This window comes from Canis lupus, chromosome 26, assembly GCF_003254725.2.
Source record: "Canis lupus dingo isolate Sandy chromosome 26, ASM325472v2, whole genome shotgun sequence".
Classification (NCBI taxonomy): Eukaryota; Metazoa; Chordata; class Mammalia; order Carnivora; family Canidae; genus Canis; species Canis lupus.
In genome coordinates, this window is record NC_064268.1 from 23120425 (window position 1) to 23139949 (window position 19525).

At 41.0% G+C, this 19525-nt stretch overlaps 1 protein-coding gene across 15 annotated transcripts in view; it reads left to right on the plus strand.

Moving 5' to 3' along the window:
* The window catches only part of NF2 (NF2, moesin-ezrin-radixin like (MERLIN) tumor suppressor), a 79229-nt gene that overhangs the window by 27043 nt on the left and 32661 nt on the right, over positions 1-19525 (plus strand). For 5 of the 15 annotated variants that reach the window (XM_025474481.3, XM_049101526.1, XM_025474490.2 and 2 more), the window contains exons 2-7: positions 233-358; positions 2301-2423; positions 4491-4574; positions 13565-13633; positions 14508-14590; positions 16678-16753. In XM_025474481.3, coding sequence (XP_025330266.1) covers positions 233-358; positions 2301-2423; positions 4491-4574; positions 13565-13633; positions 14508-14590; positions 16678-16753 — 561 coding nt within the window. The other 10 variants (XR_003146721.3, XR_003146724.3, XR_007406080.1 and 7 more) reach the window with 10 other exon arrangements.

Below are 19525 nucleotides of genomic sequence, written 5' to 3' on the forward strand. Positions count from 1 at the left end.
TATTGTGTATGCTTTGGAGTGATTAAGCCATTAAGCTCTAATTGGTATTTTCCCACTCATGGTTTGTGTAGAAAGCTTTAAAATTATTTAGGAATTCTGTGCTCATCAGCCATCTTAGTGTCATCCCCACATTTTGGAACCTGAGAGTAGGGAGTGCAGAGAAAAGGTTTTTGTTCAAGCAGATTATGACTTTTGCTCACAATACCCTTCCTGTTGGCTTGTTATATTGCAGATGAAGTGGAAGGGGAAGGACCTCTTCGACTTGGTGTGCCGGACTCTGGGGCTTCGGGAAACTTGGTTCTTTGGACTGCAGTACACGATCAAGGACACCGTGGCCTGGCTGAAAATGGACAAGAAGGTTGGGCTGGAACTTGATGAGACCAGTGAGGCTGGTGTGTGCTCTGGTTTTTCCCTGAGCATGTGCCTAGCTTCTTTGCTCATCTTGGGGTACTATGGATACACAGTAGAGAAGGGGGCAAGTCCTGAAGTAAGTCACGTAGAAAACAGGTCCCAAAGATGCCACAGGCTATCTGTTCCTCACATGCTCTCCTACAAGCAGAACCAACCAAGATGAAACTGTTGCCATCTCTGGCTTCTTTATTCCCTATCACCAGGCTAATTGCTTCTGGCTTTATGCTGTTTAATTTATTGAACCACTATTCAGGCTTTATGAATAAAAATTATTATATTATTATCCTTTTTTTTAAATAGTTTATGTCTTTGAAAGATTTGCTTGGGACTCATGTTCTTTAGGGAATGTTTTTAAGTCTTTTTGAGAAACACTGTGGCCCAACTCAGTTTAGACATTAACATGATCTAAGGAATAAAGAGTGCCCTGGTCCCTGTGGCAAAGAAGGAATGTCTGGTTTTTTTTTTTTTCTTTATAATTCTCTGAGGCTTCTGAGGCTTAGAAGACAAGTTGAGACTCCCAGCAGTTCTAATGTGGCTTAGAAATGGATATTGCCTAAGGGAACTGCCTTCTGCCCAGATTCACATATGCACACAAAGGCACACTTACCTACTTACTTGCCTACCTAACCATGAAGACGTTTGGGAACAGGGCCATTTGTTTTTGTTAGTAACTCCTAAAAGTCCTCTAGATCTCAAAGTAAGTCAATGTCTAATTCTTACCCAAATGGTACCCTCTGCAATTGATTTTATCGTCTGCTGTATGGCATGATAAACAATGAATGCCTCCTGTTTTTTTACAAGTTTGACTCTAAACTCAAGTGTTCAATTTGTGTTTCCATATGTACACAGTAATCTGAATCTTCATGTTGGAATCTCCACTGGTTATAAATTTCATATGGTAATTCCCAATGATCATAAGCATCAGAATGCCACCATGCACCAATGTCCATGAGAGTGTCCTAGATCTGGTTTATTTTGGGTCTCCTGGGCATTGCCACTTGGAATTTGGGCAGAAGCATGAAGAATTATCTATCTAAGACAGCAAAACTTTCCGTATCTTTTTGTGAATCTCAGCAAAGTAAATTTTAAATCATACCTGAGTGTTAGCCAAATGGATATTAGATTGGGGGCATCAGGAGCCATGGAACCTTGCTGCTCAAAGGAAATAAATTATGACACATGTTAATGGAGCCTTGTAGCCTGTCACATGGCATGTTTATGTCCTGAAATGAAATTCATTCTGGAGAGCAGATGGTTCAAGCTTTTCAGTGGGTGGATGAAATTGTTGGAAGATTAAAGGCAGCATGGTTTACTGACTGTGCTCAAGTATTTTGTAGGGCATCTCTAGAGGTTCCTTGAAACAAAGGGTTGCCACCATGGACACATATCACTTCTGTTGCTCAGTTAATGTTTAGAGGATTTTACAAAGATAGGGTTCATCATCTCTAAGCTCCATCTCAATATGGAACCTAAATGTTGGGGGTTGGCAGCAAGAAAAAAGAATAAAGGAAGATTCCACTAGTTCAGAAAATTAAAAAACCGTCAGCCCACTGTAAAGGATAGTGCCCAAGACCTCTGAGCTATAAATTTCTAGTTTTTAACTATCTCTGTGGCCTTGAGAACATCTGTGCCTTAATAATCTTAGCTCCACTCCCCTTCGGGGATATTGATTAATTTGGTTCAGAAACGCCATGTGAGGTGAATATTACCTCTTGTTATAGATGGCTTTGTGGATGCTTCATACTGTAAGACCATAACCTTTGGGACATGTGATGAATGTAGAGAGAGAAAAACATTTTTATGCTCTATGTGAAAGGTTCTTTGATGGTGGCCGGGGAGAAACAGGTGCCAACATAGCTTGCTCTTCTTTTACTTTTGTAATTGTTCAGGTGCTGGATCATGATGTTTCAAAGGAAGAACCCGTCACCTTTCACTTCCTGGCCAAATTTTATCCTGAGAATGCTGAGGAGGAGCTGGTTCAGGAGATCACGCAACATTTATTCTTCCTGCAGGTACCCCTGTCCGTGCTAGCCCCGTTTGTTCTGCAAGAGCTTGCCCAGGCGTTGCTAGGGCAGCCTGGATGACCCCCTTGGAGTTGGCCACAGATGTCTTCACATTGGGAAAATGGTCTGCCTTTGGGAAGTCAGTCCCTCTGGTTCCATAATGGGAAAAAAACCAAAACCCTTTGGAATAGAACTGTACTCGAGTGATGTGAATTGGGGTCAGACGAGATTGCAAAACTGGTAGTGTAAGGAAGGGGTCTCTGACTTGAAGTCTCCTTGAAGATGGATCCTGTTTTCTTGTCACTGAGTGAAAAGTACCTAATAGGTACAAAGGAAGTCCAAAGAGAGAGTCTTAGAGTAGTTCTTCCAAAAGTTTGAAATCTGGGATCATTAAGATAGGACTTCAGAACTCCAGCGAGTTGGAGTTTCACTCCACATGGCTAATTCTACACACGTGGAACTTCAGACATTGTGCTTCGTGCTGCCCATTGCCTTGAAGTGTCATATTCCTCTCCCACTTCTTCGTTAGACTATAAGCCCCTTGAAGGCAAGGCTCACCGAGTGCATAGTAGGCATTCCGTAAGTAACTGCCCAACCCAGTTGAACAAGTGAGGAGCTCTGTAACTGTGGGTTCAAAGACCACTAGTTGGCTGTCACTGGGAGACAGTGAGTAGGAGTTAGTGTGAGGATGAAACTCTTGTCAGTTTTGTTTGTGTTCTAACTGCTCAATTAGAGCGCTGCCCCAGTTTCATGATTAGTTGCAGGGACTGGCGCTGGAGCTGCTTGTGTGCCCAAAGGTGCTCACTGTCAGTAAGAGAGCAGATTGCACAGGAGCATTGGTTATGTGATTTCCCAGAAATAGATGTATGTATGTTCTGTCACATAGTCCTCGTATAAATAGTCCTCATATAATTAGTTTGAGTCTCAGATTGTTATGTTCAGTAAATATTAAGTTAAATGTAGTAAAACCCCCAAATAATTTGTTTTACCAAAAAAAAAGTGTGAGTGTGCATATATTTACACACACACACACACACACACTCAGACTCCCCATCCCTAACATTTTCCTTCAGAGGGAAACCTTTTCAGTTTATCTACAGTGTGGATTTTTTTTTTCCTCTTTGAAAAGAAACCAAGGGATTAGAAAGTTGCAGTGCTTTGAATAAAGCCACATAATAGTCTCCTAGGCCCCAGAATGTCCTAGCGTTAACAGAGATGGCTTTCTTATTAGTGTTTAGAAGCAGTACCCATCCTTCATGTGACTTTGACTTAATTTTCCCTCATACTGAAATGGTAGAGTGTTTTCACTTCTGAGCAAGGCAAAATTTACTACTTTTATGAATCTGGTGACTGTTGCCATCTTTGAAAAGAAAGTTGGCTTTCCTGTTATGTTTATTTCAGTGTGCCCCCACTTCGGGAGGCTCTCTTGCCTCTCTGTCTGGAACATCACACGCTTCACCATTCTAAGAAATTAAATGCAATGAGATATGTTAATTCAACATTATGGCTTAAGAATTATATTTCCTGGACCTCACATGTACTTAAGAGTTTAATCGATCAAACTTTATTGCTTCCTTTCTCCTTAGAGCAGGCATTTTGAATGTGATGGTTTTTTTTCCTGCAGTCATAACTCAGTGGCCTTGCTGACTTTTGCCTTGTGTTAAGACTTTAAAGTAGACTCCATTTCCTCTAGTGGTGTGTGTGCTCAGCAGGAGCTGAGGCCACAATCACCACCAGAGCTGGTCCTCACACTTCCGGAATTCACAGCTTCCGTCTGTCACAGTCCAGATATCAGCCGCTATTTTAACCAGAAAAGTGTTTTTCCTCTTCAGCATTTGATCATGAACAGAAAAGATAAGGGTTTCTTTTATGCGTAGTCATCTTACCAATGACTTCTCAGTGACTGAACTCCCAACCTGTCTGCAGCAATAAAAAAATTGTACCCTTTGTAAGAAAATCATTAACAGACTGGTTTGGCAGCCCTCATTAGAACACCCTGCAGCCATCTGCTGTGACCAGCATGCACAGCTCACTTCCTCGCACACAGTGTCATGTCTCCCTTGTTGCCCCTTTTAGGTAAAGAAGCAGATTTTAGATGAAAAGATCTACTGCCCTCCCGAGGCTTCTGTGCTCCTGGCTTCTTACGCCGTCCAGGCTAAGGTAGGCTCAAAGAAGGAAAGTGCCTTCCTCCTTGGCATTAATGTGTGTCACAGGAGCACTCCAGTCTTTTGTTTCTTTGGGTTTTCTAGGCTTCAGAGAGACTTTCCCCAGGAAGGAGACGTTTAAGACTTGTGGGCTGCAGAAACTATTATCACTGTCCCAGATTCTGTATAATCTTGTGAGGATTATGATGAATTATCTGTGTAATCTCATTATGCACATGTGGTTAATTACAGTCGCCGGACTTTTTATTAACCAGGGAAAATGAATTTATGGTCTTCAGTTTCGGCCAAACTATAGCCTTTAGGTCAGAAAGGCCCAGGTCTTTATCCCAAACTTATCTTCTGAGGACCGGCAGCCCTGTGTGTGGGAACCACACTACTGCCTAGAGAATGCCCTCCTTCATCCACCCCTGATGAGCATGGTAGCTGTGCTCATGTCTGGGGATGACAGGCCTTTTGGCTGCCCTGAGCCTAGTTGAGCTGTCAGTGAGTCTTTCATAGAGAAATCACTGTGGATTGGGAATGGCGGTGAAGGAGACCACTGCTCTTGTGTTTTGTCCTGTCTTCATAAGGCCAACTACAGGGTCAGTCAGGGGTGCTTCATGTCTCTCAGATACCCCCTGTACTTGGTCCTACTGCTTCCTACCTCCCACTGCAGCATAAGAAAAGGTCCCCAGAATTGGGGCACCTTCATTACTTTTGTGATTTTGCATAATATGTTCCGTTTTTATTTTCCTTTTTCATTAGAGGTGTTCATAAAGCCATTTCCTTGTGGTGTTATAAAAATTAGTAAGACACTCTGAACTTTTTAGCCCACTTTTTTTGGGTAGCTTAATACAATTTCAGATCAAAGCCAGGAAATGACTGGCCTGTCATTTGGGGGTGGGGGGGGGGGGAGTCTGTTCATGCTGGTTAGACTAACAGAAGCACCAGAATCAATTCAGCCATTTGATGACTCGTCTAATATTTGCTGAGTATTCACCAGGCCTGAGGAGGGATTGTTAACTCTGTCACAGATACAGACACTAAAACAAGTATCTGCTCTTAGCAATTTGCCCAAGGTCATTTGGACAATCTTGGGTAAAGCTATGGGCAGAATTCATGGCTTTGGGATTGTTTTGTGCCTCCCCTATTCCACTGCCCAGAAAAATGAGTAATTGAAAAAAACAGAAAATGGGCCTTGATTCAACTAAAACATATGCTTCCTTTTATGCTTTGATTAAGAATATTAATAACAGGAAAAATGTGTCCTTTCAATCAGTATTGCCCTGACAGTGATGAAGCAGTCATTGTCATTCTCATCAAATCTGAGCACTTCCTGGCCCAGAACCTAGTTCCTTTTTAGCACGCTTTCTCCCCAGCTGAGAGGAGACCCAAGCTCTCAAGGACACTACCTCTCTTTGAAGGGCTTTAATCTCAAAGGCTACATTTCCTTTGCATGGATTTTGGACCACAAATTCAAAGGCCACCTGTGGAAAAAAATAACTTTTCAGGGAACCAGCAGATGTTTGCTTAAACAGATTTCACTGTAGGAAAGCCCTACTAATTTGGATCCTACTAATTTAGAGATGAAAGTGATTCACAGACAGCATATGTGGTTCATATGGAGGAGGATGTTCTAACTGTTTTTTCCAGTGTAAATTTTCAGGATCTTACAAATAAAGGTGATCTATGGCTTCAAGTTTGCATTTGAGAAACTAAAGATTATTATAATGTGCTTCCGGTTGCTAGGACTGTTGGTTAACATTAAAAAGGTATCTCTGATTACAATATTAAAAAGATCTTACATGCCTGTAATGTTTTACAGTTTTACAAAGTGTTGTCACACATGAATATTTCGTGTGATACTCAGTCTAGTCTTTTCCGTGAGCCACAGCTTGAGAGCATTATGCCCATTTTGCAGATGAGTAATTTAATGTTCAGAAAGAATTAGTAATTTGTCTAAAGTCGTAATACTTTATATTAATTCTTTTTTTAATGGGATTTATACCCACTTCTTGATGGATGGGATTTGAAGCAGAATGGAACTAGAGAGTAGAGCTGGGATGAGAACCCTAGTGTAGGGGTGGCCTGACTCTTGCCCTTCCTGTGTAGGGAGGTCTCTGGATAGCACGCACTGTCTTTCTACAAATTCCAGATTCATTTGTAGGGTCACATAAGTCCAAACTTTTCAGGAAACTATACTGGTTTTCTTCCATAATATTCAGTTTGTTTTCTCCCACAATCTTTCTGAAACAGACAAGAACTTTAGAAGTATGGTGTGAAAGGGAATTGGGCTCATTAACACTTGGAATGTAATTATGCACAAATGTATTCATTACAGTATTTCAGCTGTTCGAATGATATAGACACAGCTAATTCCAAAGCATAAAGAAACAATTACCCTCAAAGTATAAATACAAATATTAATCACATGGTTCAGTTGACAAGAACCATATTTCTTGGTTAGAGTTTGAGTTATGTTTGACTGTTTGAATCAAAAATCTGAGCTGGGGGGATCCCTGGGTGGCGCAGCGGTTTGGCGCCTGCCTTTGGCCCAGGGCGCAATCCTGGAGACCCAGGATCGAATCCCACATCAGGCTCCCGGTGCAGGGAGCCTGCTTCTCCCTCTGCCTACGTCTCTGCCTCTCTCTCTCTCTCTGTGACTATCATAAATAAATAAAAATTAAAAAAAAAAATCTGAGCTGGGTTTGGGGTTTTTTTTGTTGCTTGGTTTTTTTGTTGTTTTGTGTGTGTTTTTTTTTTTTTTTTTGGTCCAGTCACATGACATACCAAACCATCTTGCAATGTTTTAAGCCTCCTGTTGGGTTTTGGTGTTTGAAATGTGTTCTAATTAAAAATGACTTTGGGAGGGATCCCTGGGTGGCGCAGTGGTTTGGCGCCTGCCTTTGGCCCAGGGCGCGATCCTGGAGACCCGGGATCGGCTCCCACATCGGGCTCCCGGTGTGTGGAGCCTGCTTCTCCCTCTGCCTGTGTCTCTGCCTCTCTCTCTCTCTCTGTGACTATCATACATAAAAAAAAAAAAAAAAAAAAATGACTTTGGGAGAGAATGGTATGTAATTTACCAGTCTTGCAATGCTTACCTATAGACAGACTCTTAGTGTTCAGAGAAACGAATGGTGGGAGAAGAGGCTTAGTGTTTCTTGGTACTCTTTGATGCCAGGCACTTAAAAAGTTGGGGATGCATAAAGTATAGGTGAAGAGTGGCAAGTATTAAGCCTGGAGAAGTCTATATGGGTCCCGATCATAAAGGGTCTTAACTTTATTGTGTGGGTGGTGCAGAGCCAGTTATTATAGTTTAGAGATGTTGTGCCCAAGATTATGTATCCGAGAAACCACCAAGGAGCCGACACTGATGCAAACACACAAGGGTTTATTTACAAGCTCGAGCTTGGGTCCAAGTATACCCGACACCCAGTGGAGCAGGGACTTGGACTGGTGGCTCTGTGAAGGACAGATTGGAGTGAGGCAGATTTGGAAGCAGGGAGACCTGTTAGAAGGCTGTGCGGTGGTTATCCTGGTGAGAGGCTTTAAGGATCATACCTCTGGCAGTAGTCAGTTGGATGGGAGGAGACCAGCTTGAGAATATCCAGGAGGTAAAAGTTAAATATAAATGGTACTATACTTTGCACATTCCCTCAGCCCTTTTTTGGCTTATATTTTTAGATATTGATATTTTTTCCTACTCAACATCAATTTTGAGATGTATCATGTTGTATGTGTAGATGTAGATGATCGTAATTGCTATATGGTGGCCATTGATGAGTAAGCCTAATTTACTGATCCATCCCCCTTTGAAGGGAAAGGTAAGTTTAGTTGCTCCCTTCTTCCTCATATTATAAACAATGCTTACTGAAAATCCTTTTATATGAGTCCTTGTGTACAGGTGCAAAAGCTTTCTCCGCTTAAGGTAGATTTCTACAAGCAGAATTGTGGATATATTCCAGAATATAAAGGATTCTTGAGTATATGAGAAAAAGTATATGAGTATAAAGGCATGCATAACAGGCACTTTATAGAAGAGAACATGAGAAAAAAAAAAAAGAAGAGAACATGAGAATGGTCAGTAAATACAAAAAGATGTTCAATATCACTGGTAGTCAAGAAAAAGAAAAATTAAAGCAATACTAACATACATTTCAAACTCATGAGATTGACAAGGATTAGTAAATAAGAGACAAACGTTGTTTGAGCCCATGTGCTGATGGAAAGGGACTGTGAACTGGCCTGATCCCTATAAAATGATGGATGCAATAGGAGCCCATCTGGTGAGAGGACACCCCGTCCCCGTGTCCCCAGAATTCCACTTGTAGGTGGCTACTCCAGAGGAACTCCCATACAGTGTGCCTTTTTTACTTAAAACTATTAGAATAGATGATCCACTTCATTTTTATTTATTTATTTTTAAATTTTTATTTTTAAATTTTTAAAAAAGATTTTATTTATTTATGAGAGACACAGAAAGAGAGGCAGAGACATAGGCAGAGGGAGAGGCAGGCTCCCTGTGAGGAGCCTCATGTGGGACTCCATCCCAGGATCCTAGGATCACAATCTGAGCCAAAGGCAGATGTTCAACCACTGAGCCACCCAGGAGTCCCTGTCCACCTCGTTTTTAAACTACCGAACAGTATTTCCTGAAAAAGAGGGACTGTGGATTATTTAAATGTCTCATTATTGGTAGATATGTAGGTTTGTTTTTCTTCTATTGTTTAAACAAATGCAGTGCACATCTTTGAATATGCGTCTTTGGGCACATAGGAACAATCTTTCTCTAGAATAAATACCAAGAAATGGCATAACTGGGCTGAAGGATAAGAACTTTTAAAATTTAAATAATGCTGAGTGAAAGAAACCAGACATAAAAGGCTGCCTATTGTGTGATTCCACTTATATGAAATGTCCAGAACAGGCAAATCCGTAGAGACAGAAAGTAGATTTAGTGGTTGCCAGGGGCTGGAAGGAGGAGGCAATCAGGACTTCACTGCTCCACTGCTAAATGGGTATGGGATTTCTTTTTGGGGTGATGGAAATATTCTGGAATTAGATAGTGGCAGTAGTTGTACAACATTCTGAATATCCTAAAGACTGCTGAATTGTATGTTTACAATGGTGAATTTTGTGTATTTATTGGAATAAAAAACATTAAATATGTATGGCCAAATTGTCCTCCAAAAGTTTTGTCCTAATTTAACTTTTTTTTTTTTTTTTTAAAGATTTTACTTATTTATTCATGAGAGACACGGAGAGAAAGAGAAGCAGAATCATAGGCAGAGGGAGAAGCAGGCTCCCTGTAGGGAGCCTGATGCGGGACTGGATCCCAGGACCCCAGGATCATGACCTGAGCCAAAGGCAGATGCTCAACCACTGAGCCACTCACACATCCTGTTCTAATTTAACTTTTAAGAACAGCATGTGAGAATACCTGTTTTTCTACATCCTCAGCAACAGTGGATGTTAATAGTCTTTCAAAATTTTTGCTAATCTGACAGAAAAGGAATTTTTTTCCTGAAGTTTTCGTTTCCTGATTACCATAGGGGCTGAGAATATTTTCACAGATTTCCTTGTGATTTGTATTTCTTTCCTCTGTGAATCAAGTGTTTAGAGCTTACCCATTTTTCTACTGTATTGTCTTTTTCTAAATGATTTATAGGAGCTCCATATATTATGGGTGTTAACCTTTTATCTCTTTTTACATGTATCAGATTTGTCAATCTTTTTCTTTTTATGTTTTGAGTGATTTTAGAATGGTTTCACCAACCGTTGTACACATATCCTATATTTTGTTCTGGTATTTTTATGGATTTTCATTTATAGGTTTGAGTCTTTAATCCACCTGGAATTTAGTGGACTGGTATGTGGTAAGAATCTATTTGTTCTATGTATGTATTGATCAAATCTTTGTTTTGTGAAATCCTGTTCAAAGCATTTGGTCTAATTTTCCGTGTATATAGAGGTTGGATAGCATTTCACATCCAGAAAAAGTTTCTATTTAACCTAAGAATTGACTTCAAGAGTCCTTTAAATGGTGAGCTCCTTTCTTTCTTGAGTTTAAATTCAATTGGTTTATATTAGAGTGGATCCAGGTTTTGTGGGGCCTAAAGTTGATAGAACTTAGGGGCTTCTTTTTTTTGGGGGGGGCTTCTTTTTTAAATGCAAGAATACCAAATTGTGAATATAAAATTAGATTCAAGCCTACCCAGGTGTGGGGACCTAAAAACCCAAACTTCATTAGCTTTAAAGTAAATTCACTCCAGGCTGTTTTTAGAATGCATGTGTACAGAGAGGGTGAGGGACAGCCATCTCCATCTACGGAGTGGCACGACTTTCTTTTATCTTAACCAACTGCCACCACTTAAAGATTTTCTCCTCCTTTTGTTTTTTAAGGAGACATTTGAGAGCAGACACACACATCAAGGTGGCTTTAATGTTGTAAGTGGAGTTAGTCCAGTGATGAAGTTCCTTAAGCTGCCTCTGCATTGCTCAGATGTGTAACATTTGATCACTGAAGTAGCTGGGAGCTCAGTATGATAATGTGGGTCATTAATCTCATGAGCCTTTGGAACCTGGATTTACAACTTTAACTTTGCATATCTGCTTACTTCTGCATTTAGAGTTTGGTCAGCACCATTAAGAGGTTTGCAAATGCAACTAACAGCTTGCTTTCGCATCCTACTCCTTCAGAAATCAGAGAGGCAAACAGTGACCAATGTCATAAATAATGCAGAGGATAATACTGACATTTGCAATAAGCCAAGCACTATGTAAAAATGCTTCTCTAGATCATCTTCATCCTCATCACCCCCTTACCAGGTAGGCACTATTATGACCCTGGCTTTTCAGATAAGAAAGCTGAAGTTGAGAGGGAGGATGTCCCAGGCCTCAGAGGGATACTCCAGACCAGCCCCCCTTCAAAATCCTCTAAGACCAACACTCATGTGACAAATTAGGAAAGAGACTCAGAGGTAATGCAATCAGAGTTTTTGGCCTTTTTTTGGTAAGATTTTTATTTGTTTGACAGAGCACAAACAGGGGGAGCAACAGGCAGAGGGAGAGGGAGAAGCAGGCTCCCTGCTGAGCGAGGAGCCCAATGTGGGGCTCAATTCCAGGACCCCGGGATTATGACCTGAGCCGAAGGCAGATGCTTAACTGCTTAACTGACTGACCATCCAGGCACCACTGAGTTTTTGTCTTTTGATATCAGGTTGTATTGAGTGCTATGTGTCAAATATAGTTTTACAATTTTTATGGGTATTATTTCATTTAATCCTCCCAAAGTCCTGTAAGACAAATAGTGTCATTATCCCCCATTTAACAGATGAGAAAACTGAGACACAAAAATTTCTAAGATTACAGCTACTAAGTGGAAGAGCTGGGATTGAGCCTTTAGCAGCCTGCTTCCAGAGCTAGGCCGCTGCCTATACTCTGCAGCTCCCTCCCAAGACAATGCCCTTAAAACTCAGTCCAGTTACTGGCTCATCACATCCTCAGGCCTTTGGGACATCAAGAGATACCAGGTTCCTTCAGGTTTTTTTAAATGAAGACATGCCTAGACAGAGGTACAGAAACTGTGGCATATTTTAAATATTTAAATTTGACAAGTTAATTACTTTAACATTCATAAAATAGCGTGGTACAATTCTGCTATTTGAAAGATAATGATGAGATTCATAGAAAACATTAATTAATTCATAGTACTTTTTTAACAGGGTGGCATGGGAATAAGGCACAATTTAAAGTTGCTAATGAACATTGTTCAATCCCAAGAGACAGGCTTTGATTTTTATATTTAATATGTTCATAGTTGCTTCTAAGAAATACCTTTATTTTGGGGGGCGCCTGGGTGGCTAAGTCACTTAAGCTTCTGACTCTTGATTTTGGCTCAGATCATGATCTCGTAGTCAAGAGACTGAGCCCTGTGTTGGGCTCATTACTGAGCGGGGAGTTTGTGTAAGATTCTCTCCTCTCCCTCTGCCCTTCCTCACTGCCCACTTGCTCATGTGCGCTCTCTCTCTCTGAAAAAAAAAAGAAAGAAAGAAAGAAAAATGCCTTCATTTTTTTATTCCTGGTCAGACTTAAGTTTTCTCGGAAAGAGAGATTTTTTCTTTTTTCTTCTTTTAAAGATTTTATTTATTTATTTGACAGAGAGAGAGTGTGCACACAAGCAGGGGAAGTAGCAGAGGGAGAGAGAGAAGCAGGCTCCCCCCTGAGCAAGGAGCCTGATATGGGGCTCAATCCCAAGACCTGGGGATCATGCCCTGAGACAAAGGCGGCAGGCACTTAACCGACTGAGCCACTCAGGCGTCCCAGGGATATTTTTTCTTAAATCAGAATATGAATTTCCAAGTTATTGTCCCTGAATGGGTACATTAAAATACAGGGCCTATTTCTGGCCCCACTAGTCACTTGCTCTGTAGCTTCAGGGAAATTAGTTAACCTTTTTCTCGTTTCTTTGTGCAATGGGAATGACAGCATTGGTATCAGATTTCTCCAAAGCACTTTTCAGAGCCTGAATGAAAGGTATTAAAACTACTGCCTGCGTTATTCCCAGCTCCCAACCTAGCAATTGGCTCCAATTACCATCCACTTAGAAGGATTTGTAGGTAAGACTCTTATCACACGTTGCTAATTACAACTTTCACAGTTGTGTTTTGTTATTTCCTTTCAAAAGCTAATGTTTTGGTAGTGGCTGCTTTCTTTGTGGGTTAGAAAACACAGCTACATTTCCATACAAATGTCACATTCTTATTAGCACATCACCCATCCATCCCTCACGGATTATACAACTCTGTTCATAGATATAATCAGCTTTGTATTTTCATTCAAGGATAACAAACTAGCAAGGTTGAAATCTTGACTTGTCATTGGAACTGAATTGGAACTGAATTGCTCCCCGAGCTGGGAGGGGATAAGATAGAGTCGAGCTCTGTTCAGAAATGGCATTTGTCTCTAGAATCTCAATCACTTGCCCTCCCTTTCTTCTCCTTCCAGTATGGTGACTACGACCCCTCTGTTCACAAACGTGGATTTTTGGCCCAAGAGGAATTGCTTCCAAAAAGGGTAAGAAATCAGTCCCGTTTGGGGAGACGCAGTGGAGATGTGGTCTATGAAAAGGTAACTGGGGGACTTGAAGGAATATTGGAAGTACCTGGCAAAAACATTTAAATAAATATTTTGTAATCAATCGTGAATAAGAAATGTAGAATTTCTGTTAAGAATATTAAAAAGCACTGGTTCATGAAGTTTGTTTACCATTGCCAGAGCTAGCATGGCTTTGAATGTTTGTTTCCTTCAAAGTGGGTGAGCACCGGTGATTCCCAGGAAAGACTGTTGGAGCAGCATGTGTTCAGCTCAGGGAGCTGAGCTGTTTGCAGTGGGGCAGGGAGAACAGAGATGAATTGGGGTGGACATTGTTTTTAATCCTTGGTGGTGTTTTTATTGTCCATTAGCCACAGAAGCAGGCCTTCCCTCCCTTTTGCTGCTCCCCATTTTATAGCTCCACTCATCTGTCATGTGTAATAAAGGCCTGCTTCTCACCTTTCCCTGACTTTCCCTGCTCCTTTGATGGCTTTTGTGCAGAAGGAGGGAGCAGCACATACAGTTTGGCCCAGCCAGCAGACCCAAGATTAGTGAGCACTTCTGACAGAGCTTGTCCGAGCTTCTCCCTCTGGGATGCACAGCCCGAGAAAGAGGGGCTGCAGCTGGGCAAGGGGTGCACTTAGGCCTGAGTAACGGTGCACCCTTCTAAGTTGTGACTCAGATTGAATGGCGCTTGTTTACACACCCACCTCTGCAATGTTACTGGCTCCCTATATGTGGCTTTTTAAAAATAGCTTTGCTGTTCTGTAAAAATGATGCATAATTATAAAAATGGCAAACAATACCCAAATTTTCTTTGTGTGTGGGTTTTTTGTTTCACTCTATTTTTTGGTAGGTAATAAATCTGTATCAAATGACTCCAGAAATGTGGGAGGAGAGAATTACAGCCTGGTACGCAGAGCACCGAGGCCGAGCCAGGTGAGGCTGCTTCATTATGGGTTTACATTTCCATATGGGTTTTTTGTTGTTCTTGTTGTTTTGTTTTGTTTTTGGAATACAAAATTAGGACATGCTTGTTGAACAAAATGCAGTACCAAGGTATATAGAAGGAAAAGGGAGAGCTGGGAGTAGCTGGCCTTCAGTTTTGTGTCCTTCTTCTAATGCATGCACAGTCTGTCCAGATGTACAGACCCATTACATTCATTGGTGATTCAGTTTCATGTTAAGGATTAGAGTGTATGGATATCCCATAGCTTTTTTGTCCATTCTTCTACTGATGACATTTGGAGAAGCTATAGATTTTTGCTTCCTGCAGTGTACAGTCTAATATTGTTATATAATTAAATGAGTAGTTCTGAGGATACATTCTTTGCAAGAGTTGCTGAGTCAAAGGATGTGAGCATTTTGTGTTGACAGGTGCCACTAAATCGCCTTCCAGAAAGATTTATTTATTTACCTACCTACGAACAATGTATGTGCATGTCTTCCCCCCGCATTTCTCTCCCCAATATTCATTTTTATCAATCTAATTTTTGTAATCTAAAAGGTGACTTATTGAATCTTAAGTATTCATTAGCATTTCCCTGATCACTGTAGGAACTGATAATCTTTTCATTAGCCTTTAAAATACCATCCTCTTCGCCAAATCAACTTCCTATAATGTGCTTTTGTTTTAAAAAATTTGTGTACTGGGATCCCTGGGTGGCGCAGCGGTTTGGTGCCTGCCTTTGGCCCAGGGCGCGATCCTGGAGACCCGGGATCGAATCCCACATCGGGCTCCCGGTGCATGGAGCCTGCTTCTCCCTCTGCCTGTGTCTCTGCCTCTCTCTCTCTCTCTCTCTGTGACTATCATAAATAAATTAAAAACATAATAATAATAAAATAAAATAAAAAAATAAAAAATCTGTGTACTGAAAAGTGGACAAGTCATAAATGTACCACTCAATGAATTATCACAAAGTGAAAATACCGTGTAATACCAGGTGACGATAGCACATGACCCCCCTGCCTTAACTCACCATCCTTCCTGCTCAAAGCTAACTACTCTTCTGATCCCTAATTCCATTGAGTAGTGGTGCCTGTTTTAAGTTTTTTATAAATGCAGTGGGACAGCCTTTATTTTTTGTGTCTCACTTCTTTTACTCAGCATCATATTGTGAGATTTGGGTTTGTGGTATGTAACAGCAGTAAAATTTTCATTTTCATTGCTGTGCAGAATTCCACTATATTAATAAAGCGTGAGTTATCCATTGTACTACTGATGGACATTGAGGGTGTTGGGCTGTCTTTCGGTTTTTGCTATTAAAATAGCATCATCAAAAAATAAAATAAAATAACATCAAACAATTTTTCAAGAGTTATTATAGCAATTTACATCAGCAGTGTGTGTGATTTCTAGTTGCTCCACATGCTTGCTAACACTGTATGTTCTCTTAGGCTGAATTTTTAAAATTCATTTGAGAACATTTTGAGATTGGAGAAAGACAAGAGGCAAGGTCATAGCGAGATCAAGTTAAAATATTTCAATATTGTACCTATTTGGAAGTTTTCTGCAAGTCATTGCTGCTTTAAGAGCTTACTTTAAATTTGACTCATAGCTTAGAAATAGGTGACCTGGCTTGGATTTTACAGCCCAGATAGCTCTTGGCCTAACCTCCAACAGCACCCAAAGAAATAAAAGTCAGGAAGGTAGCTCTCAGAGAGAATTGTTTGAATACCAAAACCTAGGTGAAGAAAGTTCACAATCAAATAAAGCCACAACTTAATTCTGCATATCCAAATCCATTTGAGAGGTGAAGATAATATACCACGTGCTTTCTTGAATTCCTTGAGCCGAGTATCATTATTTACCAAGGACAAAGCATGAAATTGAAGCCAAGAGACACTGTAATGAATCTGTTCTCTGGCTTTTATGGGGATGGGAAATTCTGCTTGACCTCGGTGTGTTTCATAGACTTAGGGCTGGGAAGAGCTCTGTTGGTATCTGCTCTGGCTGGCACACAGGTTGGCCCGCCCTCTGTTTTCTCACTTAGCTCCAGTGACAGCGTCTTTCATTCTCCTCACAGGGATGAAGCTGAAATGGAATATTTGAAGATAGCTCAGGACCTGGAGATGTACGGTGTGAACTACTTTGCAATCCGGGTGTGTTGAAGCCTCTTTGAGTTCCCTGTGTATAAACAGAGACTGAATCAGATGCAGACTGCTAAAATGGGTTACTTCCTTCTTCCAGGGTGGCAGACTCTTTAATGGTTCAATGGAGAAGAGAAGAGGAAGGGGAGAGGGTCTTATAGTCTCATTTTCTATTTTTGGACTTCAGTTAGATCCTAGGTAATTAATTGTCAGTTGAGCCCCCAAGGGGACTTGGGCCTGGTCCTATGCTCAGCAGAAACCTGTTTGAATGCTCTGAGTGTAAGGTTTGATTATTTCTGGCTCTTTGGGATCTGGCCCACAGAGAGCACCTGTAAATACTTTCTTCCCCCAGGCCACAAGGAAGAGTAAAGCTGCTTTTATAGCTTACTGATTTGTTTGGGTAGGACTCTCGTTCTCACTAGCAGGCTAATTGGTTTTCTATTTAGACCATTAATAGTCCCACTGTCCTCTGGGAACTCACTGCTTCTGCACCAGAGGCTTCTGTTTTCAGTCCTGGCTCTGTGAGCCTCTTGAGCCTCTTTCTCCAGAGGTTCTGCTGCTAGATGCAGCACATGGGAGCTCCTTCCAGAGGAATTCATGCAGTTGGCTCAGGTACTCTATTGCTGGTTCCAAATTGCAGATAAGTAGATGTTAAACAATCACCCACAGCAGTCTGCCTGCCTGCCTGCCTGCCTTCCTTCCTTACTTCCTTTTGAGAGAGGGGGGTGGTGGGAGGGGCAGAAGGAGAGGGAGAGAGAATCTTAGGCAGACTCCACACCCAGCACAGGGACGCTGGGGACTCAATCCCAGGACCCTGAGATCATGACCTGAGCTAAAATCAGAAGTCAGACACTTAACTGACTGAGCCATCCAGCGCTTCAGTGGCTCACCTTTCATACCATAATTATGGTTTGCTTTCCTTTTTTGGGTTCCTATAAATTTTGTATGCAATTTAAGTAAATTATAATACATTTTAAATAATGTAGGATAGCTTTCTACCTGATTTGTTTTTTAAATACAAATTTTTTAATGGATTGCTTTGTATAAAATTATACTGGCAAGTTCTGTTATTTCATATAGTAAACAAGTGCCTAAAAGACTTTCTATATTAACGCAAAAGGTTACTTTCTTAAGTTTTATTAATTTTTATCTGCTGATTGGTTTGTTTAAGGTGAGACTAATTTAACACATTTCTGTGGTTTTGGCCACTTAATTCCTCTTGGCCCATATGCCCACCATCTAGATACTAGAAAAGTAGTGTTTTACAGTCCTTTAAAAAAGTTTCTTACTAGGAAATATTTCTATAGCAGATTAAAATACACAATTGTGTGTGTGTATGTGTTTTGTATTACACAGTAGACACGGCTAATGGATATTTTAGTGTCTTTTGTGTTCAAGTTCCCCTGATTTCACCATCAACTAAGAAAATTATGTGCTTAAAACAATTTAACAGAGACTGCTTGAATCCTGCCTCTCTTTGTTTATTCTCTCGAAGTGTTGGGAGTCATGATAGGAAGCAGAGGGTAGAATCCTTTTTTATTTTTTTTAATTTAAACTAGTCACAAACATAATGAATTATGTCATTTTCCAAACTGTACCGCAGCACTTAAAAGTACAAAGACTCACTTGTGGGACGCCTGGGTGGCTCAGTGGTTTAGCGCCTGCCTTCAGCCCAGGGCATGTTCCTGGAGACCCGGGATTGAGTCCCACGTCGGGCTCCCTGCATGGAGCCTGCTTCTCCCTTTGCCTGTGTCTCTGCCTCTCTCTCTCTCTGTCTCTCATGAATAAATAAAATCTTTAAAAAAACAAAACAAAAAGCAAAGACTCACTTGTGTTAGTGCGGTAATTTTAAGAGCTTTTCAGGCAAACAGAGGAATCTCTCTCAAGGTTTGGTAATAGCACCGGACCTGGGGGCTTTTGAAGGAGTAAAAAGATTTATCTTGGAGCACTCACTTGTCCACCTGACACCTATTGTTAGATTGGTCCTTCTTATCACAGTCTGAGCACCTTCTCGGTTTGCAGACCTATTTTCCTGCCCTTGAGTCTGGTTCAGTTTCCTAGTTGTCAGCAACAGGTCAGATGCTTTAAGTCCTTGTACAGGGAGCTTCCTTCTATTACCACACAAAGGCCACACCACACAGTGCAGGTGTATGGGCCTTCAGCCTGAGGATGTAGCTTCCAGGTGCATAGCTGGGTCAGTGATCTGGGGGTCCAGGACACTTGCTCTGTGTCTACTCTGACTGCCAACCAACATATGTACAATCAGTTAACATTTCAAACAACTTTATTGAGGTATAATTTCTTTTTTAAAAGATTTAGTTATTTGAGGAAGGGTGGGAGGGGGGAAGAGGGAGAGAATCTTTTTTTTTTTTTTTTTTTTAGAGGGAGAGAATCTTAAGCAGATTCCCCACTGAGCACAGAACTCGACCTGTGGCTTGATCCCAGGATCCTGAGATCATGACCTGAGCCAAAACTAAGATTCAGATACTTAACCGACTGAGCCACCCAGGCACCCTGAGGTATTTATATACAATTCATTCTGGTAAATTTTTTCCAATATTCTATTATAAACAATTTTGAACATATAAGAAAGTTGAAAGAATTTTACAGTGAATATCCATATATACCCACTGTCTAGGTTCTATAATTAACATTTTACTATATTTGCTTTATTACACTTAAGAATACATTTTAACATAAAATAAAACCATTTGGGGGATCCCTGGGTGGCGCAGCGGTTTGGCGCCTGCCTTTGGCCCAGGGCGCGATCCTGGAGACCCGGGA